This window comes from Heliangelus exortis, chromosome 1 (genome assembly GCF_036169615.1).
Source record: "Heliangelus exortis chromosome 1, bHelExo1.hap1, whole genome shotgun sequence".
NCBI classification, from domain to species: Eukaryota; Metazoa; Chordata; class Aves; order Apodiformes; family Trochilidae; genus Heliangelus; species Heliangelus exortis.
The window spans coordinates 132,639,692-132,665,914 of record NC_092422.1 but is presented as its reverse complement, the minus strand read 5'-3'; the positions used below and the strand labels follow the sequence as shown (position 1 = coordinate 132,665,914).

Here is a 26,223-nt window from a genome sequence, read left to right as displayed (position 1 = left end):
TTGTTGAACATACCATCTTAATTTTAATTGAATTACAGGTCAAACCCAAAACATTGCTAATACAATCAACATCACAGTGTTTCCACATCTGGTTATTAAGGCAATCAGGACCTGTTATAACATATATATAGTCTTTATATTCTTTAGGAAAATTACCTACAAAAAATTAATACAAAACCTCAACACCAGACTGTGGATTGAAGGCCACTGGCTACAATGAACAGGACAGGCACACATTTGCTAAATGTGAAATGTGAAAACAGCTGAAGTGGTGATTACTATGGGAAATGAAGTAAAGCACTACCCTTTTGTTTTGTTTTTTCTTTCACCTCCCAGTATCAAAACCATTCCATAAATATTCACAATGGTCAAATCTTCTGTGAATTTTCAGCCAATTCTCCTCTTGTCTTCCAACAGAAAAGCTCTGAAGAATGTCCTTTCAAAACAAAATTGCCCTAAAAAAATATAAAAAAAGTCTCAAGTAAAGACCTACATAAATGTAATTTTTATCTTGGAAAAGGTAACACTAGAATACTGCTACAATTGAGAAGCATGAAGTTTTAAATGCTGACCCCAGAAGAAAGTTACCTTCAAGTTAAGTATTAAAGAACAAAACAGGTTTGCAGGAACTGAACAAGTATTGCCTTTTTACAGCTTGACAACTGTAACCAAAAAAAGCAGAGTTAATTCACATTAGTTAATTCTAAGTAGTCTAAATAATTCATGTACAAATGAAGTATGTAATTACATATCCAGAACCTCCAACCCATGGCATTTTTTCAGCCATCATGATCCCAATTAAGGCCTTTCACAGTGTTCCCAGTCTCATTTTAAGACTAAAGACATCCCTAACAATCAGGAATAATTTAGTGGAGAATGAGGTTCCTCTTGATTCCAACTCTTTGCAAGGCTGCCTGTCAGCAGGAAGGGTACATACCATGAACAAGGGACATCTGATCTTATTGCAGGAAAGCAGAGCAAGCCTACTTACTCCAAGCCTTCCACAGCAGCTGCTCACTGTTAACTCAGGAACAACCTTCTCATCCATGACATCTGAGCACTTAATACAAAGGGGATAGATCAACAAGGGCTGGTACTACTTCTTAGCAGCCATAGCTGTAATTCTAACAGAATTCCACTTGAAATATTTTTCTTGGTAATTTGACTATTATTATTTGTCAATTATTATTTTCTTCAAGATCTTCAATATGCTGCATATCACTTTTTGATGCTGTATATCCAGAATAACTCAGAAATGTGCATAGCTAACTGAAAACTCGCTTGTTGCATTTGTTTTGATTTCCCTCCCCCCTTCCACAGTTTCATTTCAAAATAATTTTTGACAAAAACATTTTGCAAGTGCACTTCAAAGTGAACTAGAAATACTGACTCACCTAGTATTTGAACCAAAGTGTCAATTATATAAAGTTCTTACAGCTTTATGTATTCTATGCCACATTAAATGACCCACTAAGAAGCACAATGTTCCAGTGAACAAAGACACAATGCTTCACAGTAATTTCCTGGATAGGAAATGAAAGGCTACAGATACACTGAGCTGTGAAACCTTGAGTTTCACCACGCAAGACTCTTCTTATTAACTGATGAGAGATAGCACATTGGTGATATTAAAAACAAAATCTAAACTGATTCAGCTCTCCATTATTAGTTCACAACTGAGCCAAAAAGTCTGATTTGGTATCAAATCATTGTAACAACTTGATTTATCTATTAGAGCCTTTTTGTATTTCTTGTATTTGCTTTAGGTGGTACAAGTAACATTTGCAAAAGTAAACTGCTCCAGAAGAAATCCACCAAATCCCAGCACATCAACAGCCTAGAAATAAAAGATATGTTCCACTCTGCAATAAATAAGTATTCCCACTGCTCTCCATTACTCACAAAATATAAAATATCAATGGACTAAGCACTGTTAGCTATCCCCTCTATCTCATGTACTTACATCAACGAGACTAGATATTTTTCTCTAAAAATGATTTAATTAAAACACTAAATCAACTTTGATTTTTATTTTTTATATATACAACAGTTACCAAATAATGAATAAACTGATTCAGTTCTGTTAAATTTCGCATAACATCAAAGGACATCAGCAGGTAATCAAATAAACTCACACTGCCTCTTGCATATACAAAAAATGCATTAATGATAACTGTGATTACTATTTTGGTTTGTGGCTTATGGGGGTTTTATAACCTGTTCATTAATTCTCTAAATAATCTTGACATAAAAACAGTGTAGAGTAGTTAATTCATCAGTTCATATATTGGCAAAGATAAACATTAGTAAAGTATGCAAGAAATCAATTGCAAAATTACCTCAAGTGTAGGACTGAACGTATTTACATGAAAGTTGTCATCAGTTTTAAGTCCTTGAAAAAGAGCACAGGTTGGAGCTGTGCATTAATTTGTCCAAACTGATTCATATGAATGAGCAGTCAAGTTTATTCAGATATTGAAAACGTGACTATCCTTTTAGTATTCACAAACATTTGTGTATATAGTGTGTGTATGCATCGAAATATATATATGCTTATATAAAGTGAAGATATGTTAATGTAAAAATATACTGTTCAACCACTCCCAATTACACAAAATCCAGTATAAGGACATTAAACTGTATAAGTTTAAATTTCCATTTCAAATCTACATTCAACCAGCAACAAATACTTAGAAGTATTTTTGTAAACATTTCATGGGGTAAAACCCACTCATTTACAAAACGATCCTTCTTTAACACATCAGCATCTCTTCAGCTTGAAAATTTTGTACAACAGCATTAGCTGGCCTATTGTGAATCTGCTCAAACCCAAGAGGCTTGCACTTGGCTACAAAAATATTAAGGAATGTTAATTGAAAACAAAAGGCTATTTTGGTAGAAGAAACTACAAAAATAGTTGAGTCATGTTGTAAAGCTTTAATGCAAGAGCATTACAGTACAGATTTTCTTTCCAACCTTAAAGCTTAATCAACACCAAATTTAAATATACATCTTTCAAGTGCTCAAAAAAAACCTGCTCAGTAATAAGTCTTTCTTCAGTTTAACCACCTGTAATTATGCAGGTGCCAGGCTCTGCATCTCAGGCATCTCTTGGGTGCTGTCTCTCGTTCCATTGGCAGCAGCTACAGGTGTTGAGATACTCTGGTACAGTGATGTTGAGCAACTCGGCACAGTTCCACTTTCATCTTCTCCAGTATCTGAGTCTGGTGTTACAGAACTGCTTTCTATCCCTAGGATCTCACTAACTGCTTGAGGCAATTCCTAGCAAAGAACAAGAGGTCAAAAAAAGCACTAACTGTAATTATGAAAAAGTTAAAAAGGTCCTCTCCCAGTCAGTCCCCCATGCCCAGGAAGTAATCAATCCTCTGAGCTGTACCAAAAGCATTTCTCTCAGCCATTAGTTCCATTTAGTTCCATTAAAGTTAGTTTTCTGTATCTGCTTTTTGAAAAGGCAGCAAAGAGGACAGGCTCAGGAATCAATTCCTGATTAAAAATATAATCTTAGTTACAAAAATAAATGTCTAAACATATATAATAATTACACTTCATATTATTGAAATTATTGAAATTTTGCTGTGTGAACCATTACTTTCTGCCTAATGAGACTACTATGCTTTCAGTGCCATGCACCTTTCACCTCATCTGCACACTGAAATTCGAATTACTTGTACTGCAGTTATGAGTTAAGAGTTACAGTAACTACAAGTTACCGTTAGTTACAAGTTAAGAGTTAAGAAATCACAACTAAAAGGCATGATCCAACTTTCCACTGTGAACAATATTACTCTATAAAAATCAATCACTCTTACTTACCGGCTTTTCTAACACAGTTGCTGTACAGATACAGCACATGCTTTATCATACCCTGGTAGTTAGCTATTTCCCAACACATACATGTACAATTACAGACAAACACATAGTATTATAGTCTATAAATACTCACAGGAGATATATTCAAAATATCTTTACCTTGCAACTCATCATCTGCATAGAAATTGCTTCTGCTTTGCAAAGTATATATTCCACATCAATTTTCATAGATAGATCATTGACATGCTAAAAGTATATTCACAAGGATTAGTTAAGTGTGATAAATTGTAAATATGTTCTACTGTAAAATACATTAATACTGCACTGCTAAAAAGTATCAGCTTATAAGCTTGTCCTTTAAGCTATGAAGTGCTAGACATACTCAATTTGCTTTGACAAATGGGTACTGAAAGCTGCAGTATGCAAGAGCTGGCCTTCATCAGTATCCAAGATCTGATGGATCCATGTACTTTGAAATCTAAAAAATTCTATAGCCCTCCTAGATACCCACAGCTCACATTTTTAAAGAGATAACAAGATTACAGATGAAAAAGCAAAAAGAAAGATTAAACATATTAAGCAGTAGTCTATGGGAGAGAACATTTTTCCTTTTCTAAATGATCTTAGCACTGAACACAGACGTCAAACAAACCATTTCAAAAGAATAGACATTTAGTTCACATTAAACCCGTTACAATAGAACACATCTTTCCCCCCAATATATAATAGAAACCTATCACATTAACTAAAAAAGCTAATTAATATTTTAAAAATCCATAAGGATTCAGTACCTTTAATATTTCATTGAAGCCATAGTGCTTCTCCATTATTTGCTGTTTTTCAGATTCTAAGATAGCACAACAAAGGAGAAGATGAAAATTCTGGCAAGGCAGTTCCGTCCACATGACCTGTTAAAATATGAACACCACTTTTGAAATGCTTATGCTCTTCCTCTGAAAAGAAAGACAGTTCATGGAAAATAAGTAAGCCCACAGCTGAGTGGTTTAATTAACAATAAGCTATTTCTGAAGGCAACTAGAGCTTGCAGTCTTGTGAACATGTGTGTTTAGCCTCAAGACATGTGAAATCCTCTTACTCAAAATTAAGATCTACACAGAAGCAACTAAAACTAGTAAATTGTGTGACTTAGTGTGTCTGCATTAAGTGTGAATTGGTAGAACTGTGTCATGCTCAGCAATCCCTCAAAAAGATTTTATCAGTTATAAATAAGGTGCTGAAGTTCCTCCAAATCACCCTACTACAGGAGCCCAAATACATGTACATGTAGGTATTGGGCATGGGCAGCTGTTACTTTTTGTCTAATGAGACATTGGACTTTGGTGCCCAAGAGGCCACAGATAATCATCCTCAGGTTACCTGGAATTGAAATGTGCATCCAAAGCATTAATACCCTATTTTAGCATGTTCATGAGAGTAAAATCTTGAAAAAAGTATTTGATGAGAATGTGTATGGTTTGCAGAAAGCTGAAAAACAGTTCTGATGACAAAAAAAAAAAAAAAAAAAAAAAAAAAAAAGGAAATAAATTGTTTGTCTAAATTACTCTGGAAAAAAAATAAAGGGATTTGATCTATGGATTTACTCTCCAAAAAGGCAGGTGAAAAAGCAGGTTCATTTTAAAAAAAGATGGTTCAGTCCTAGTTCACTAGTAAAAAGATTTCTTGCTTTATTAGTGATATAACACAGCCTTAGAGCTCAACATGACCTTACTTGAACTTGTATCACGAGTACATGTAGCCTAGACTGCATAAATCTGAAGGATACCCAAGCCATGTTCATAAAGTGCAATTAATATTGAATGTTTCAAATTAAGATTCACTTCTATTAGTCCAGAATTAAAAATATCTTTTTCAGGTATCGGGTATTCTCTTAAAGAATACTTTCACTCTAGGCAAAGAGCTGGAATATAAATAGGCTGCATCAGCCTATTTAAAACTACATCATACAAAATTGCCTATATTCTACAATTAGTTTGTAAGGAAATATGAACTTCACAGGGATGTGATTTAACATCAGTTTTGCACATAAAGAAAGCAAACTACTGCCTATACATTCCCAGCACGCTCAGATTATCATGGTACATGTACCATGAATCATCTACAACAATCACTAATGAAGCACACCAAACAACAGGCTGCCTCTTGGCATTTAATCTAAAACAGAACATAAATGATGGAAAAATAATAATGTAGGACATAAGGGAAATCAACCCAAAATATAGAACTGTTTTGTGTTTAATGGTTACCTTTTTATAGATAGTAACAGAATATTTAACTTTCATATCTATAGTTTTATGCTACCCTACTAGAATATCTGCTTTAAGAAGCATTTGCTTCAAGCCATAACTTCAGTGGAAGCTGGATGCAGCTTCAAGGGTGGAAAGGGTGACAAGGGTGTTCACAAATATTTTCTCTTCTCTGAGGAAAATTAGCTGCCATCAACCATTGCTAATATCAGCTGCAAAAAAACCCCATATATTTTGTCACCATTTTTGATGCAGCTTTCAAAATCTGGAGCAGATCATGCACTTAAGATTATGTATGTAAATGCATAACAGCAGCATCACAGAGAGAATGAAAAAGAATTAAAGAAAAATAGCATTTAAATTAAGACTATGAAAATATACCACTTATGTGCTATAACTCTTTTCCTCCTATTTCTTTCTGATAAAGCTGTATAAATAAGGATACATTTGTTCTACCACTACCTCAGCAACCATGAACATTCATAAGTAGTACTAGCATATATGTCAAGTAATTCATCACTAGGTCATCCTGGTTTTATACTATGTGAACTGTAGTAATATAACACTGGAGGTAAGGGTGACCTAGCTGTGTTATTTTGTTACCAAAAATTTCAATTTTTTTCTACCCAGTCTTCCACAACCATCTTGATAATGAAGCAGCTCTCTGTGTAAAAGAAAGATCAAGACCCTTCTGGAATTATCAAGTAAGTGTCTGCCCTTCCAGTGTGAAGGAGGAACTGAGCTGGTTTTAATTTTGGGATATCTAAACAGTGGTTCAGCATGCTGTCTAACTGCACTGAGCCTGAGAGACACTGCTTAAATGTACTCCAAATAACCCCACCCACAAAGAAGTTTAACCTGCATTCCTATTTATATAAAAGTTGTTGCATAAAGCACTGCCAATATCTGCAATCACTTAATTTGTCTCAACTGCCCACACAAGGGGGAACACAACCCCTTTAGAGCATGCACTGCTTAGCGTATCCTGCTGCACCATGTTGTGATTATGTAACCACTCATTTTTTTTTTCTACCAAAATCTGATTATTAAGACCTCAGTAAGTTGGAAGGCTTGGTTGTAGCCTCTACTCTAGCTGATGGGGACTGGTATGTCATAGAACAGTTTGGGCTGGATGGGACCTAAAAGATACCTAGTTCCTGCCACAGGCAGGGACATCTCGCACCAGACCAGGATGCTCAAAGCTCCATCCAACCCAGCCTGGAACACTTCCATGGAGAGGGCACTCATATCTCCTATCTCTAAGGTAATGTCTAATAACCATTCTGGTGAGCTATCTTTTTTCTAACAAAGAAATCAAATGCTTGTAGTAAACATACATTATTATGTGCTAGAAGGAACCTACAAGGCTATCGTACATCAATAGGTTTCCATCACCTTCCTAAGACAGAAAAAATATACTTGAGTTAGAAATATAGTGTGTTTCTGTTCTGTATGCACACATAAAGATACAATAGAAAAGAGGTGATAAAAACATGCTAGACAGGGACTATAAACTGTAAATAAAAATACTGTTGTCATCAATTTAAAAAGAAAAATTAGTCTTTAAAACATACTGAGAAGATGACATTACACTGGGAAGGGGGAAGAAATGAAATGGATACATTTTTTCCGAAAAATCACTATAATTTATACCTTAGAGTAAAAGAATTATTTTGGGTTTGTACCTTTTGGTTACCTTATTTATGAATGTTTTGCATAAAATGTTCAGTCCCCTGTAAGTACCACCTCAGTGCTCTATGATAGTAAATTCAACAAATTAATGATAAAAAGCTAAAAATGTTAAAACTGTCTAAATATAGGCCCTCCACTTTTGGGGACTCTGTTTTCATTAGTGGAAAAAGTGAATAAAATCAACTCTTTCATTATACCAGAAACAACATTATTTTTCGTTATAGCACAAAACTTACACATCTTAGCCCTCCTCTTTTCATTACCCCTCCGTTCCCCAGCACAACTCTATGTGATGTAGAAGTACTACCAATATCAAGGATTAATCAGACACACATACAAATGCTATTTTTTCTAGCATATGCTCTTTTCCATTAAAAGTTAACTGATACTCTCCCCTTACTACTTTCATTCAAAAGCCCAACCTCAGGGATCCTGTCCAAAGCTGTTTGGAAAAGCACCCACCAGCACAAGTATTTTTCCATTAACTTTCCAAGTTGTTATTTTTGTTAAAAAGACATAACATATGCTACTGTCCTCTCATCATTGCATTAAATGATTTAAAAAAAAAAAAACCTATTAAGAGTATTAATCACATTGCAGAATGACCCATGCTTTTTGTTCTAAAGACCAAAGACTGCTGGAGTTTGTGTGATGCAATATCTTCTTACCTCCCAGAGTCGAAGAATATCTTGAAAGCTAAATTCCCTTTTAAATCTGATAAGAAGCCATCGGAAGCAAAAATAAAGGTAGCCTGAGTCTTGAGATTCTAGGAATAAGAATGTTACATTTCATAAAGACACAATTTGTTTAAAACAACAGATGGGGGTGTGAGTATAGGGGAAAAACTGTTATGAAAACATGACAATATACAGGTACATAATCACACCATTGATTTTAAAGATGGTTGCCCCTTTTCAGAATCAAATGTATTTGCCAGAAGATGGTATATATTTGAAGTCAGTAACAACATCATTCTGTTTTTCTATAGACATGGAACAATTATTGAAAAAAATTAGGTGTTATTAATTTACAAGTCCCTGTATTCGTATATTACTACTGGAATTATGTTTGCAGTCTAGCAAGAATATCAATGTACACAGAATGTAGCACACTGTTTTAGCTAATGTGCATGAATACACCTACCTAAATAACTGCAAAATCCACTGTCTAGTAAACGAAGCAAAGCACTCAGTTGAACTAGTTGTGTCTTCATACCCTGCATCTGTTCTTCAAAATTCTGATGCTGGATGGAATAAAATATTAGCACTGTCATTTTTATTATTCCATTATAACTTTTGAGATTTACAGGAATTTTTAATTATTAAAAAACATTTTGTTGTAGCAACAGTGGCTCTCATCCTCATGGTATTTCACATAAGGGTATTCAACTATATTCCTATCTGATGAAATGTCAGCTTTTTACTGAAAGGTTTAACTGAAGGAGTGAACTGCATTTTTTTGATAACACTTTTGTATGTAATAACTGTTTTATACTGGCCTATGCTCTGTACCTCCTAATAGTACCACTGCACTCAGGCCAAGAAGGTAACTCTCTTTACTGTCATACAAGTCACATACTGCTTTGCCACATGCACAACTCATAAAAGCTTCCATCTTTGGAAAGCCTAAATTGTACTAAACGAATACCAGAAGGTCAAGTATGACAGGGAATGACTATCTTGAAAAAACTCCTGCTAGGGGATTTGTCTGTGAGGGCTTTGAGTTACTTTGGAGTTTCTAAGGAACTGAATTCGTCTATAGTGCACACTGACAGTGTAACAAACCCACCATAACACCTATATCAATCAGAAAAAAGTACATTTACTTCAAACAGAAGATTATTGATTTAAAAGAATTTAAGAAAAATAATGGAATTTGTGAAATAAAATTAAACCTAAATGCAATCCATCACTTATCTGTTTATATCAGGTAAAAAAGCCTTATTTTACCATTTGTTCCATGTATGTTACAAAGCACCAAAAGGCATCTACTTCATTCTCCATAACATACAATACAGGTGAAAGCAAGTCGCTCATCCCCTGGACATAACCTTGATGGAGAAAAAGGAAAATATTTCAAATAGGAGGGTAATTAAACTCAGCAGTCAAACATTAAGTTTTCCAGTGTGCTGAAGGACCGGTGAAATTAAAGTCTGCATTCCAAGACTGTACAAATATTGTAATTTTCCAACTCAACCACCAGTCAAGACTGTATTATAATACAAGACTGTATTAATAATAACCAACACCCAGCAGATCTAACAAGATTTATCAGCAGTTTCTGCTAGTCTAAAGAGAACATAAAACAAACACATTTTTTAATAGTTGTTAAAATACGTAAAAAATGAAATGACACCAGAATAGATTTCTGGTAAAAAAAAGTTGCTATTTAGAGTTCAGAGGCACATATTGATATTTTTAAGAAGATTAAATATATACCTAGCACCATCACAAATACACACTCATATTTATTCTTCTCCCTGTCTGCATTTGGTTACTTTCTTCTATACATTAAAAATCTTTTCATGTATTCCCACTTTTTTTTTTCCTCCTCAACTGCAGATTTTCTTTTGAAATAGATTTGAACAAATGCTGAGTTTTAGTCCCAGGAAAATATACAGTGCAATAGGTTTTATGAAGAAAATTTCACAGGTAACACATCTTTTTCTGGCACTGCATATGCTTTAAGGATTCCTGTATTTAGAGAAGTAGGGATTGTTCAGCTTGGAGGATATTTTAAATACACTAAAGCCTAAGACCATACATGTAACCAAGCAGCCACCAATAATTTATTGCTTTATATTTATTTATTTATATTGATTTGTAGTTATTAAACTATAGAATGGGACTGAGGGAAGTAATGCTTACGAAAAACACAGAAGAGACACATATCCAGATCTGATTCAAAGAAGTACTTTTAGGTTTCTGTGCCCAAAAACTCTGCATTAAGTTCATATGCCCTAGAAAGCATTCACATGCCTTATGAGGAAAGCTTCCATGTAAATTAATAATAAAATGGCATTTTAAAGCATATCATTTTTATAATCAAAGTTTTAGTTTATACATTTATTAAATATTGTATAGTTTTTAATGCTTCTTCCAGCTTCCTTGTCTGTAATTAACAACCCATTTAAGACGAGCAGAGGACAAGGTATTTTCGAACTCATGTTCCTCCTTCTTTCTTACTCTTCCAACTACTTTACCATTGATCCTCAAGTCAGATTATCTACTGCCCTATTGCTTATGATCTCCCCAAGTAAGAGTACAACTATCATCAGTTTGGTTCAAGACACGACATTTCTCAATTAAACTCAAGCTTGAATTATTCCATTTTTTAATTATTCAATTATAATTGAATAACTGAGAAGAGGATTGGAGTCAGTGACTGCAAATATGGAGCAGAAGTGAGAAGAAAAATAGAACAAGGAACAGAAAATAACTGAAAGGTTATCAGAAAAACTGTTTTGTTCCCCACACACTTAATACTATAGCCAATTAAATGCATTGAAAATACATTCAAAACAGTTTAAAAGTATCTTAAAGAATAAAAAAATTCCATTAGCACAGACCAGAGGAATTACTTCAGAAAAATATTGTATTGACAGTTATTCTGTCCCCTTCCCTATCTGGCAGTTTGTGACATTATTCAGGCCTCTCTACAGCTGCTGTTGAAGGACTGTACCAATGCTTGAATAAGCTTAGAAGCCCTGAACAGATGTAATGTTAGATGTAATACATTTTCATTATTTTTGCGTGTTTATAAAACAGAAGACTTGTGTATATTTAAGCCAACTAAACAATGTTTTTAATAGAAAGGGTAGTAATCATGTTTTAATTTCACTTATATGCCACTGTACCTTAATGCATATTGGAATGTGGGAAGATGTGAAACAGAGCTACATCTTTAAACAGTCTGAATCAGTTAAAATTTTCCCCACTCTTTTTCAAGTCAAAGATCAACTCTACACAGATTTGATGGAAAGACAAAAGCTAATTTAAGTACCAATGCTCTGCAGCAGGCTAGCTAGTGACTGAAGATCTTTTCCTTGTTTTTACCTTCAAAATTTAACACAAAGTGACCACGTGGGCTTCTAGAATCCCAACACTTTTCTGAGACAGAAATAGCAAAGAAACCACCCCAAGTAAACAACAGCCAAATATCACACCAGGGTGGAGTGGACACTCAGCTAGAAGTATCTTTTTCCTACCTTCCTCCTTTCAAAAACAATTAACAGAAGCCAAGAATTAGATCTCATAAACTGTGATTAAAGCAATACATCGCAAACTCTTCCTTCTTCAACAGATGCATAAAGTGTAATTTTTGACAGACTGCTAAACATACTCAAGAACCTGCTTTTAAAGAATTCATAAGAACGGCCACGTTTACAAACAGCTGGTTCAGTATACTGTTTTAATTACTGCAGTGGCAGCTGGTTTATCTTTTTGGCTGATATATCAGTCTTTAAAATTTATATAACACTCAAGCTCTGAAGACACAAGCCTACTTAAAACTCTAAAAAGCAGAATTGCTTCTATACTAAAAAAAAAAACAAAAACACATCAACAGTAGGGCTGTGGTGAAGACAAACTACCACTAAATTCTCAATCCCACCTCAGATTATTAATTCAAATACCTGTGATAAGCATTGGATAGAAGATAGGATGAAATAAGATGAGAAACTGATTGTGGTTATCTACATTATTTAAAAAAATCTTGAAATTTAGTCAACAGTTTGATTGTATTAACAGACCTTAACATAAGCACAGCTGCATCAGAAACTAAAAAGGCTTTTACAATCAGAGGAATACAACTTACCTAAGTCAAAGTCATACATGCAATAGGTCATCAAAATATCATGAAGTAAAATCAATCCTGAATTATCGTCCCCTTCGTAGAATTTATTTGTTCGATCTGTTCTGTTTACATCTTTTTCTAAAACAACCAAATAAAAAAAGTTCAGATTTAAAAAAAAATTCAAAACAAGTTCTACAACAAAGGCTGAATCTCAAAATGGGTTTTTTTAAGCTGCAAATTTCTTCCTCAAACACTGTTGCAAAGCTTTGAAGTGTTTAAGAGAACTGCATAACTGAATGTCATTTCAAAATAAGTAGTATTTTAAAAGAAAATCCTTCCTGCCTGCAATAAAAGGCTTTGCTTATAAACAGGTTTTCAGGCTTTTTGCTTTTTTTTGTTGCTAATACTTTTCATAGAAAAATTCCTGATTATAATTCAGTGAAATGTTTTCCTCTTAAGGGTTTAAGATTAAGAACAATTTTATGGCAGTTAGCTATGCAACACCATTTATGAATACTTACGCAATGCAGCATAAGCCATGGCAGGAAAATAACCACCACAATCAGCTCAAAGACACTATGACAGCTCACCTCAGCATGTTTATAAACTCCATGTAACAAGTTCCTATAACTGACACTGACTGAAAGTGCCTCTTTAATCAGGCAGTTTTCACACCTCGAACGTACTAAGCACAAAGCATACTCTTCAATCATGCACAATTCAAGACTGATGGACTGAAATAAGCAAAATTTTGAGTCCACTTTAATAAAAGGAATATTTTGTAGATATGTATGTATTTCACAACATAAGCCCAATATCCAAACATTTAAAAAGGAAAAGAACTGATTCAAGAGAAACAAACTTCCTTTTTTGATCTTTTTTGAACTCCAAATACTATTTTTTCCTGTTAACACACACTCTAAAAAGGTAGTTTACTAATCTACTAAAATTAGACTTATCAACACTTTCAGCTTGCCTGTTGAATAACTGGCTGAAATAAGTTTAGTTCATGACTCAGTATAACAAAAAAAAATCTTATTCTGTCTTCTGAAGCAATTATTTAGTAATCCTAAATGGTGGTGCCGCAGTATCATTACCAAAGAGAACTGACAATACAAACAAACAACTTGATGACATTTTAAAAATTGGGTATGAAACTCAGCAAGTCCATATACAGGCCATTGTAAGTATATTTAAAATATGAACAGATATGTTTTCATATTTTTATTATATGTCTTTATTTTAATTACATTCCCAGTAACATGAAATAACACAAAACAAACAACCTGTTGTTATTAAGCAAACAAAGTTAAAAATCTAACCATGCTACAACACCTGTGAAGCTCTGAATTACCCTGGTTAAGAAAATTTTAGTATTTCACATGAAACAAAGTTTAGACATATCTGAAAACACCAACACTAGCTTTTAGTGCCTCTTCATACAGGTTACTCAAAAAGTTAAATTTTATCAACTTCTACAAGTGTGTGAATTTGTAAAGTTAGGCATGTTTCTAAATCTGAATTTACCTATAAGACTCCGGTACTCTCTTAATCTTGAATTTCGTTTTTCCTGTTCATCACTGACAGATTTCCACTGCAGTTTCATCCTGAAATATTCGTCCCTGAAGAATAAAAAGAATTTTGAAAACAAAACATGCTCCATTATTCCATTTCTTTCTTTTTCATTTAAGCATTTACTCATTCATTCCATTTGTCCTGTGGCAAGAGGGACATGCCCTCTTATATATAAGAGGTCTCTTTATATAATATTTTTTTCCTTAGTTATTTTTTTTTTTCATTCAATCTGTTGCAGCTGTCTTTCAAGTTTCTAAAGACCTTTCTACATCATTTCCCGCCTCAAGAAAACAAAGGAGCTTTTAAATTCATTTTGTAAAAACAACTCTACTGTACACTCACGTTTTCTTTTTTTGCAGATTGGATCTCTCTTCTTTAGTGCTATTCCAAGGAAAATATCCCAAAAGAAATTTCCATGCTTCTTTCCTTATAGTATGGCAGAGACCCTGTGGAAAAACAGATATGAAATACTAAGGAAAAGCCTACTTGGATTTTGTTAGGAAATGTTCCCTTAATGATACAACACTGCTTAAAGTAACAAAAGAATTTTTATAATAAGCTTTTTTTCACATTGTAGCCAAATCTTATCTGGTAAGTATCACACTTAGGGAAACATGAGAAAGATAATATAATTGAGCAGAAAACTGCAGAAGCACTGGATTCCTCCTCAAAAGATAAAGAAGAACTTCACTAAATATATTTCTTCCTATATTTTTCCTTCACTGTTGGAAATAAAAACCTTATGGACATCACAGACTTTAAGAAGCAAAAAAAGTACCTTTAAAATGTATGTATTTAAGCATCATGCTGCTTTAGCCACCAAAGTTCTGATCTCACCACAATCTGATCTTGAGGACTACATTTCCATTTATGTATTTTTTAAACAAGTATTTTCATCCAACAAGACATGGCCAATATGTAGATCAGTCTTCCAAGTAATAAAAAATATTAGCATTCACTCAAAGACACTAGTTGTCAAAAATATTTCCAAGTAATGCTATTTGTAGATGACAAATGTACTAGCTGAATCATATCCTAATCTCAACAACAATTTAGTTTCTTTCAATATCTGCATGGGATACTGATAGGAAAGGTCTTAAGTAATTCTCATGATTGCACAAGGGTCCTTAATAGGGCACCACAGAAAAGGTATGTAATAGAACAGTCACAGAAACTGCAAAGTGCCTCAGTTTCACTCTACCCCCTTCAGAGTACATTTATTGATACAAACAGGTCTTGTTTTTTAAAAACATTGTTATCTTTCTCAACTGTATACTTACAAACATACACCAACAGCTGCACAAAGAATGCACTAAATCAGCTTGATTCCCACAATAAATAAAAAAAAAAGGAATACTAAGCATCAGGTAGAAAACCTACAGGATGTAATTAAAGTTTCCAAAATTTCCACCACTGAGACTATATTCAAATTTATATTGCAAAAATGTTCAGTTCAATAAATATCAGTGAAAGTGGTTAGGACTGCTCTGATAGAATGTGAAATCCATAAAAAGTGCTGAAGAAGCTTCTTTTGGAGATGGCTGATAAAACACCCTCAAAAGTAAAAAAATAAACCAAATACCCTAACACTGAAACACTAGTGTTTTCCTGAAAGGCATTTTGATTTCTCTTCTTTATCCCTTAAGCCTTTGTGTTTTCAATTCATTCATTTTAGCCATTCTCCACAAAGATCTCTCTCTGTGCAGAGCACTTTATGACTGAAGGATTATTGAGGCATCTGATTAGCATGAAATCACACTTTATCAAGTGTCTCCAACAATACATGCTCAAATTCCTCCATGAAGCATTATAAGTATAAGGCAAACAGCATAATCATGGTTTGGGAAGGAAAGAAAAAGGGTCCAGAAACAAGCCATGGGTCCTGCTGACTTTAGAAGAACAAGTTACCCCTTTGAATATTGATTGTTTTATGTAGTCAACATTTAAAATTCTTCCTTCAGAATCCATATTCCTAGCCCATTCTTCAGCTGACACAGGCTCTCGTCTGCTAACTTCAGGCTGTCTTCCTAGATCAATCTGAAACACACACAAATACGTTGTATGAATCCTACTGAAGTACTTTTAAACAACTGAGCAAATGCTACCTATCTTGCCAGTTTCTTATATTCAGCAAACCACACTTCCACATGTGCATACCTCTGTTCACAACTAGGGATCTAAGGTTGTGCTCATGTTAGCAAGTCATGTGGTCCAACAGGAGCAGATCTTCAGAACAAGACAGCGTGCTGAGGGCCTCTGGACATGTACGCATCCTCAGATTTTGGAGGATGGATGTGTGTGTTTTAAATAACATTCCACCCTCCCCTCTGAACTAGCTCCCCATGGACTAAAGGTCTCTAAGCAAATGGAAATGCATTGGGCATGTGCAATACAGCACACAGGGAAAATTGTGAGCACTTCAAAAGTGTATTCCTGATGCACACAAGTGTACCCTCGTAGAGCATTAAAGAAAAACTCAGGGTCAGAGATATTTCACCCACAAAGACTGCACGGCACGACTGAAAGATCTATTCAAATACAGTGTCACTTAAAAAAACCAAACCAAGCAAAAAAAAATCCAAGAATGTATGTGCTTTCAGAACCTCTAGCATGTATCCAAGTTTCAGTTCGTGGTTAGTATCACCCAGTTCCTAAATTGCACATTTAAGCACAGCAGAATTCAGTAGACAGTAATTCCTTACTTTCTAACAGTATTTTCATAATGTCAACCACCAAGTCAATTTGTGTTTCAACTCACTAGAAGCCTTAGACATTCATCATATGAAGACATACAGTTCAGTGTAATTTTTAGTATCTAGTATTTATTATACTTTTCCTAATTGATAAATTAACTGATTTAGTGCTAGACAGCAAGTTCTTAGAATTACAAAGTTCATACAGCTACCACTAAAACATCAGCACCATTATGAACTCAGGAAAAAAACATTTGTAACAGGTTAACATTCTAAGAACATGTAAGCTGCCTAAACAGTAAGCAAAGGCATTTAAAAAGAAACCTTTTCCACCCATTAGTAAAAGACACCAACAGGACCTCAAAGTGATACATTATCTAATTATCTTCATTCTACCTTTGGTTCAACTCATACAAAAATCTGTACATTTATACACCCTAGACATTAATCAACCAGTTAAACACTTTCTTTTAATCTTCTTAGCTCTCTTAACGCAAACTGAAATGTTACAGTGATTAGCCAAGAAAGCAGGCTATTAACCTGCACACCCCAATTTTATTTAACATAGCTCTATCTGACCACAGGGAAAACACTAATCATGAAATGGGTCACTTTTCAGGATAGTGACTCTTAAGATAATGATAATCCCCGACACAGTAATGACAAACTTTCTTTAAAAGCAAAAACATATTATCAGGCATAAAAAAAGATGCATTCTAGAAGGAGATGCTAAGATCTTACTCCAATGACTAAATGGCAGGGCAGCATGAGCCACAATTGCTAGGCATTAACAGTACAACTCACCAAGCTTCAAGTACTAACATCTCTTTAAGACGGGCATAAAAAGAATCAATGCGTCTGTATCATATTCATCTACACACTCACTCGTGTAATGACTTCAAATCCTGGTTCTTCCTGCTGATTTATCCTTAGCCCTGGAATAGCATCACTGAGAAAGTCTGCCATTTCTGATGGTGGTCGTCTTTGATGTGAAGGGTCGCTTAAACGGAAACTGTCAAAAATATAGTTTGTGACTTTGGAGAATTTTCCCATCGTTACTGTGTATGGATCCCTCTTCAATTTCTGCATTATAACAAGAAAAACAAGTAAGACACAAAAAGCCTTGTCTAATTGGAATTCTTAAAGAAAGCAAAACAATGCACTGTAGCTGTCCAAGTTACTGAAATTTCACATATCAGTAGATTCATACACTAAATTCATTATACGATTTACAAAGTTATGTATTAAGATAATATTACTGGTTGAAAGATTGGATAGCAGTGTGTTCAACGAGCCTGATCTACAAATAAAAACAGATCAGACCTACAGTTCACTTTGCAGTGATTAATACCACAAAACATTTTCCTTATGCCTACCTTCTCTACCTTCATAGAGGAAACATATCTTGAATCATCATATGTTATGAGAGGAATCTCACACAGAACTTGATTTGACAACCAAGTCCAGAAACTGATGTAATTCACTCATGAAGATTTTCCTTAACTAAAAAAAACCAGTAGGTCAAAACTCTGACATCATTCAAGTTACTGGAAACTTTGCTGCTTTCATGAGTCTACAAATTCCACTGAACTACTATAAGCATTTTTAACATTCATAGAATCATAGAATCACAGAACTGGCTGGGTTGGAAGGGACCTCAGAGATCATCAAGTCCAACCCTTGATCCACTACCGCTGCAGTTACCAGACCATGGCACTGAGTGCCACATCCAGTCTCTTTTTAAATATCTCCAGGGACGGAGAATCCACCACTTCCCCGGGCAGCCCATGCTTGATCACCCTCTCAGTAAAGAAATTATTTCTAATGTCCAACCTAAACCTTCCTCGGCACAACTTGAGACCGTGCCCTCTTGTCTTGCTTAGGGTTGCCTGGGAAAAGAGACCAACACCCACCTGGCTACAACCTCCTTTCAGGTAGTTGTAGAGAGTGATGAGGTCTCCTCTGAGCCTCCTCTTCTCCAGGCTGAACAGCCCCAGCTCCCTCAGCCTCTCCTCATAGGATCTGTGCTCGAGTCCCTTCACCAGCCTAGTTGCCCTCCTTTGGACCTGCTCCAGGACCTCGATATCCTTCCTAAACTGAGTGGCCCAGAACTGGACACAGTACGAGGTGTGGCCTCACCAGGGCTGAGTACAGGGGCAGAATCCCTTCCCTGGACCTGCTGGCCACACTGTTCCTGATCCAGGCCAGGATGCCATTGGCCTTCTTGGCTACCTGGGCACACTGCTGGCTCATGTTCAGCTTCCTGTCAATCCAGACTCCCAGGTCCCTTTCTGCCTGGCTGCTCTCCAACCACTCTGTGCCCAGCCTGTACCGCTGCATGGGGCTGTTGTGGCCGAAGTGCAGAACCCGGCACTTGGCCTTGTTGAACCTCATCCCGTAGGGATTACTGTGCTATTGGCTGCTGCAATTCCAGCATGCCTTCAAAACCATCAGAAAATATCTAAAGTATTTAGTTAAGAAAAATATAGAAGACTCTAATCAGCATGTTTTGGTAATTCCTCAAATTTTTTTCTTCTTCCCTTTTCTAAAACTATCTGTACCCAAATGTATAGATTCACAGATAATATTAAGCTGAACAGACTTGATGTAGTATTACAGGGAAGTTAAGAAATCATTGGAACATAGAAAACACCTAGTAAGTAAACATTCTAGGGTAAGCATTTGGTTTAGGATACAGTCAATGCTTCTAGAACGGCAGTGATTCAGGGAATATTTGGGTGACAGGACAAGGTGGGGTTTTTAATAGATGTCTTAAAAAAATCAAAGGTAATACATACTTGTAATAATCCGTATGATGGTTCATCAAAGAGATTTTCAAAAGACTGAGACAGAGACTTGTTCTGAGAATTCACAAGAAGAATTCGTTTATCCTGTGGAGATCTAAAACAAAATTTTAAAAGGGTTTTTGTAAGTACCACCAGTTTTTCCTGAAAAAGCTCAGTTTTAAGAACATGTACTGTTTTTTGAAGTCACATTTCAGGTTTTGTGCAAAGAAAGAAGGTTTAATGCAAGAGCATTCTTAGTTCCTGGCACAAGTTCACAAGGTAACATGCTACAAAACAGGATTTTCACTTTTCAAAAGATCAGTCATCATCATATTCACTCTGAACTATACTCTTTCATCCTTCAAAAAATCATGATGGCTTTTAGAAATTTGAGGAATTACTCTAAAATGTAACTTTTGTCATCCACATGTAAATAAATTGTCCTTCAACTGTAGTTTACTGTATTTGACAATGGACAAAAAAAGGAGGAGTGACACAAGAAAGGAAATTCAGTAAGCCTCAATGATCAACCTCAACACAATGCATGATGAAAGTCCTCTGATGTAACCAAAGTTGTTAAAAGAGATCATGTCACCATACACAGATGAGGAATTCTTTCTTCCAATTAGTAAATCTTACATTAAGACACCCTGTAAAACATTACATAAAGAAACACAAACTGCTTTTCATTGTACAAAAGTACATTAATAGATTTATAACCAGGAGTACTACAGCAGTTACTGTCAGAATAATTCCAAGACTCAGGCTGACAGAAGCTTAAAAAACACCATAGTCATTGAATTGTGAACAGGACCGTCTCAGTACAGCCCTGTAAATGTATTTCTGTGTAGTCTCCAAAACCTAAACGAACAGAAACCTGTTTTAGCCTAACTCACTCTACTTGTATATTCTTGTTCTTTAACATAACATTTGCTTCTCTGGCAGGCTTGCACAGGCAGATAAAAATATAACAAAGACAGTGGAATTGTATTGCTCCTAGTATTTCACCTGTCCTTTTGGTCTCCCCCACCACCACCCCACACAATCCCATCTTCTCCCCTCCTCTAGCAAAGATACCCCATCAGTTCATTAATCAGCTCCTGCATAACCAGTTTACAACACATGACAGAACAGACAGAGAACACTTCCAAAGCCAGGCTGACATTCAAGCCTTGGAGTTGGTAGCTAATTCCTTACTTTCTAGCAGTATTTTCATGATTTCAACCACCAAGAGGACAGCCAAGCACTCTTGCCATCTGACTAAGCCATTGAACAGACTTTATAAAATACCTTTCCACTGTACTCTCCCAAAGTTAAGTCCACTACTTCTAGTCTTTGGAAGAAAAATTACTTTTATTTTTTTTAGTACCAGCATCACCTACCATGTTATTAAAGTCAAAGATAAGAACTCTAATAACCCTTATCTCTCTCTCCTGTTCCAACAGGACACTGTTAACACTGACGGATATGAAATGCAACAAAAAATTTCATTTTGAGACAGCCAGACACCACAGACACGGGGTCTGAGGCAGCAACAGTTAATGAACCTCAACTGGCTTTTGCTAAAAAGCAGCGCAGGGGCAAAGGCTGCATCATGTACCATTTCCTTAACTAAAAGAATGAAAACCTTGTACAAATCTCCATTTTAATTACACATTCTGTCTAAACAGCCAGTGGGTATCAACAGTTATCTGCGTAATAGGGGCTGGGAGATAGATGTTTCATTAAAAACTTATTCAGAATACTGTGAGTTAGAAAGTGTCATCCAGACACGTGGTGTTTTCTCAGTATTACAACGGTGCCACTAAATTAGGAAGCACATGTAACAAATTACAAATATTTTATTCAAGTTTAGTCACTTTGCACACACTGGTATCAGCAATGACATGGCATTTTATAAGGAACATCGTTAGAAAAGAACAAAATTTTTGAGGTAACAGGAACAGTGGAAGCAAATACCTATGACAGATATTCTAGAGAAAAGCTAAACTTTCTGCCTTAACATCAATAACCCAAATATTATAAGCTGGAGGTTGAGATAACAAGTAATTATGCTGCCAAGTGTTTGCTTATGGCATTCAGAAAGCCGAGTAAACATATTTTCCTGCTGGTTGTGAGCTTAGATATATCCTGCACTAAAGCATAAATAACAACTAGGAATCAACTGAAATATACAAAGACTGAAGTCTGTCATTTCTATAACTAATGTGGCATATTTGACCTTCTCTTTCCTTAAAAAACAAAGCAAAACAAAAAAACCCCATCATGCTTCATGAGTAGACCACAGAAAATAATTTGGTGCCAGAAGTCCCTTAACTGGAAGAAAGGAATCTAAGTAAGAAAAATAAAACTGGAAGTTCCTTCTCAGCTCCACACTTAGCCAAATTTAATTTCCATATTTGCCTCAGCTTTTTACTTTGAAGTTCCCAAAGCATCTGTTGTTGCTTTAATCAATACCTAGAACTAAGCAGCTCAGACAAATCCTGAATGCTTCAACTTCACCTCAGGTTTCCCGGTTTCACCTTACATGGAGAACTCCATCTGGTAAGCATTCCTGGACACCCCAGTGCACAGCTGCTAGGTCAGATGGCACAAACCCTACACCACTGCCTTCTCTTAAAAACAGACAAATGAGACCATGACTGCATCTCATCATACAGTCTTCCACACCTGACAGCTGCATTTTTCCACTGTACCAAGAGGAATGTCCACATCACCTGGCACGTCCCTACAGATGACAAGAACTAAGAATCCAGTGGGTCAAATAAAGAACAAATAGTAAATGCCCACTCATTCACTGCAGAGTATCCGAAAAACACACCATTTGAAACAGGAACCAAAATCTCTATGCATATCATTTTCATTCAGTGACTCAATAAATAAATATTAATTTTACACAGCAATGTGAAGTATAGATATTTGCTCAACCCAATAGAACTGAAAATAATGCCTGTTAGTAATATCCTGGGTAATAGCAAATTGACAACCAAATATTAGACATTTCCTTGTGTCTTCTTTACTTTTCCCCTTAAGAAGCCTGCAGACAGAGCTACAGCCAGTACTATTTCAATAGCCGGCCACACTAACCCTGCTACCTTCTCCAAGCAGCTGACTTCTTGTTATCATAGACAATCGACAAATCTTGACACTGTCAAAGCCTTCCATAAACCACTTCAATGAATGTACAACCCTTGTGTCCTACTGATTTGCTCTCCAGACTACAAGTATGACTTTACAACAGCATTCCCTACTTGTCAAATGCAACTCTGACTTGCTGATGTGAGAAGAGCCCTCTATAAGGATTCCCACAGCCTTTTCACTATCCACTTTCAAATCTGTCATCAGATTACTCTGTTCCAAGTGAAGATAACAGAACACTTTTGAAAACAGAATAGTTGTTACGTGGATGTTACACCTCATTGTTTCTACTTGCTCTACCGACTCTTATTTACCCTGTTGCCTTCCTAAATGATAATTATGCCTACATGGTGAGAATACATGAGAAAATTTTATTCTGCATTTATGCTATGTCCATATAAAAGGTTTTTATCCTAGTGAAAAACATGGAGGTAACACACATAATTGTGCAGATGTGGCTCTTAGGGTCATTTAGTTTAGATCTTGGCAGTGTTAGGTTTGCAGTAGAACTTGATCTTGAAGGTCTTTTCCAATCTAAATGATGCTATAATTCTATAAACACAAAAAAACACAGGAAATTAACACCATGATAGGGTCTAACTATGTTTACACTCCTAAACTACACTCTAAACTATGTTTATACTCCTGAAGTTGATTTGAAGAGTAAAGATCAAATGGAAAACAATTACCAGAGCAAGAAATTACAAAACTGAATTGTCAGGGAAAACATTTATATACAAATTGATTTAGTTAACAGTACTATAAGTTAACTCACACACTGATGTCGATATTAACAGGCATTTCAGACAAAACAGATGTCAAATTTTGACACAAATTATCCCATCTAATAGAAGTGGTTCGAGAAGGATTTAACTTTATAGCGAGTGTTCACGAGAAAGTTCTCTACACACTAGAGGGAGCTACTGAGGCATTACGGAGATAAGACCTAGCCCACGCTTTGACCCAGTCTTTAAATCTTCACCCTACAACCCAAATGCATGTGAAATTAGTTTCAGTCACCTTGAAAATGTATTCTACTAATAAAAAAGAGGGAGAAAATATGCATCAGGAAGCATTAATCTGAAATTCATTAAGTAAACCAATAATCCAAATTTTAAATTAGAGTTAAGAGTTTTCTGATACTTACTCATTCAGCACAACATGTTTTTCAAGGCATTTAATCAGTGGTTTACTATCCCCACGATGAAAGTGAAGAGCTGGAAGCTTCACATCATCCTTCAGACAGAACACCAAATAAGACCAGCCCATGCCCTCTTTGCTTTGTTTGATTGATTTTAGATCTGTCAAACTAAACAGGAAGGACCACTTGCTTTCTCCATTTCCATGAGTTGTAGCATCTTAAAAACAGAATTACCACATGATTTTAAGTTTGACTTCAAATGTTCACAATTATAAATGCATCATTCCTGTCACTGTTCCTAAAAAACAAACCCAAACCTCAGCATTGCTTCTAATGCTGTTACTAATATAACTGCTATTTCTTGATTTCTCTTTCTGCCTTTTTGTTTTCTACAGACTTCTAAAATAATGAGCAGGTCCATCACTCTTCCACTGAAGTTGTGCCTGAAATTTATAAAAATGATCCAGCAGTTAAATGTACAACTGCTTTATAAAATTCCACCAGCAAGCATAATCCCACCAGCATCTTCCACCAAGTACCATTATTTATTCAAACTGTGATATACATTACAATATTGTATCCTATATGTTGCACACAGTATTAGTCACATGTAGTAAGACTGCTAACAGAGTAAGGGAGAAGGAATTGAAAATCTCACCCATCCCTCTCTCCCACACTGCGCAAGCATGTACACACTCTGAGCAAGACTGTTGACATTCAAAGAGATTAATTTTTACTTTACCAAAGGACAAAAAATTGCTAGAGTTGCTGCATGGAAGTTGGCACACCCCCTGCCCTGCCCCAAAACTACAGCAACAGGAAATAGGCAAGAATTTGCAAAGAGCGTGATAGAAGTCAGTAGTGCTCATTGATTGTCCTGGTTTGGGCCAAGATAGAATTAATTTTCTGTCTTGTAATTTTACTTTCAGTACTTACTAAGCAGCTGCACTTGCTGAAATTAACAGCAAGTTTCTCAGTCAGTGTCTACTTCTAGGACTGATAAGACTCAGTGTTTATAGTTACAGCTAGAGAAAGTTATGCAGAACCAAGGACACTGCTTGGTTCTGTGGAACATCTTGTGCTCTGGAAAGAGAAAGAGAGTAAAGGGGTCACACCTGCAACCCTCCTTTAGGGAGGGGTGGGCAAGACCAAAATTAACCAAACAGTATTCCATCCCATACACATCATACTCAGTATAAATTTGAGAGATCATGAGGGTCAATCCCCTTTGCCCTCCACTCTTCCCTTTGGCCCTTCTCCATCTGTCCCTGTTTGCTTCGGCATCCTGGGAGGATTCCGTTCATTCATCTACCTGTGGTCCTGATCCATGTCAGCCTGAATCTGTGTGCTCCAGACTCCAAGAGTCCAGCTTGGACTTTCCCAGGGCTGACCTGCAGCCTCAGTGGTCACATGAGAGTTATTAAGGAGGAACATGATACCTTTTTTTCTGTATATTTGTATATATTTTTTTTTTTCCTTTTTTATCATTACTGTTTCATTAAAGCTGTGTAGTTCAGTTTCCCTAAGTCTCTTTCCCTTATTCTCTCTCTTTATCAGGGAGGGGAGAGGAAAATAGAGACCATCTCCCATTCAGTTAATTGCTGGCCCAGCATTAAACTGTGACATTGATAAAACACTCACTCACTGAAGATGTATTCACTTTGTATGAAGATACGCTCCAACAGATGAAGATGAAAAACCAATACAAACCAGCGACATAATAAGCCATCCTATGCCTAACAGAGATGCTGGTTTTAGCTTTCCATAATGCTAGCACTACTCAAACACAGTATTCTAGGAGCAGGAATGTACTTCACACAAAAATATCCATAAACTTAAGTCCAAAGCCTTCACTCATTCATGGCATGGAAGACATTTTAAACCATCAGATACAAGTGAAACAAGTACAGTGCTCTCCAGTTAAATGCTGAGAAATAATACAAGGAAAATAAGTATTATAAATACAAATACTAAAGGAAAATCAGAGAAAAAATTTTAGAATCACCATATTCCTTCCCCTACTCTTTTTTTTTTTTTACAACATACCTGAGATACTGTAGTAAACATGATGTTGCTAAAATTATTTTGCAAGGTGAAAAATGACCATATAAAAAATAACCCTGTACTGAGTAACTGTACATTCCATCTCCCCATGCTGCTGCAGTATTGAAAGACATTTTAATAGAAAACTTCTTATTTTTTCCTTTTCCTTTCTAACATGAAATCTAGCTCAAATTCCATTTGTTTGAAAGAAAGCCCAATGCTTTTAAATAAAACTGATACATCATCAGAATAAGAAGTAAGATTTA

At 35.6% G+C, this 26,223-nt stretch overlaps 1 protein-coding gene across 3 annotated transcripts in view; it reads right to left on the bottom strand.

The window, feature by feature from the left end:
* TBC1D15 (TBC1 domain family member 15) overlaps nt 1-26,223 on the bottom strand; it is a 35,540-nt gene continuing 9,317 nt past the window's right edge. For 2 of the 3 annotated variants that reach the window (XM_071767058.1, XM_071767077.1), the window contains exons 5-17: nt 23,921-24,131; nt 19,648-19,750; nt 17,735-17,932; nt 16,065-16,193; nt 14,499-14,602; nt 14,109-14,203; nt 12,603-12,719; nt 9,737-9,837; nt 8,931-9,030; nt 8,456-8,553; nt 4,623-4,739; nt 3,991-4,077; nt 2,016-3,282 (exon numbers count right to left, since the gene is read on the bottom strand). In XM_071767058.1, the coding sequence (XP_071623159.1) occupies nt 3,076-3,282; nt 3,991-4,077; nt 4,623-4,739; nt 8,456-8,553; nt 8,931-9,030; nt 9,737-9,837; nt 12,603-12,719; nt 14,109-14,203; nt 14,499-14,602; nt 16,065-16,193; nt 17,735-17,932; nt 19,648-19,750; nt 23,921-24,131 (1,667 nt within the window). In that variant the 3' untranslated portion in view covers nt 2,016-3,075. Of the gene's footprint in view, nt 456-2,015; nt 3,283-3,990; nt 4,078-4,622; nt 4,740-8,455; nt 8,554-8,930; nt 9,031-9,736; nt 9,838-12,602; nt 12,720-14,108; nt 14,204-14,498; nt 14,603-16,064; nt 16,194-17,734; nt 17,933-19,647; nt 19,751-23,920; nt 24,132-26,223 lie in introns of those variants that run through there. The other variant, XM_071767068.1, reaches the window with a different exon arrangement.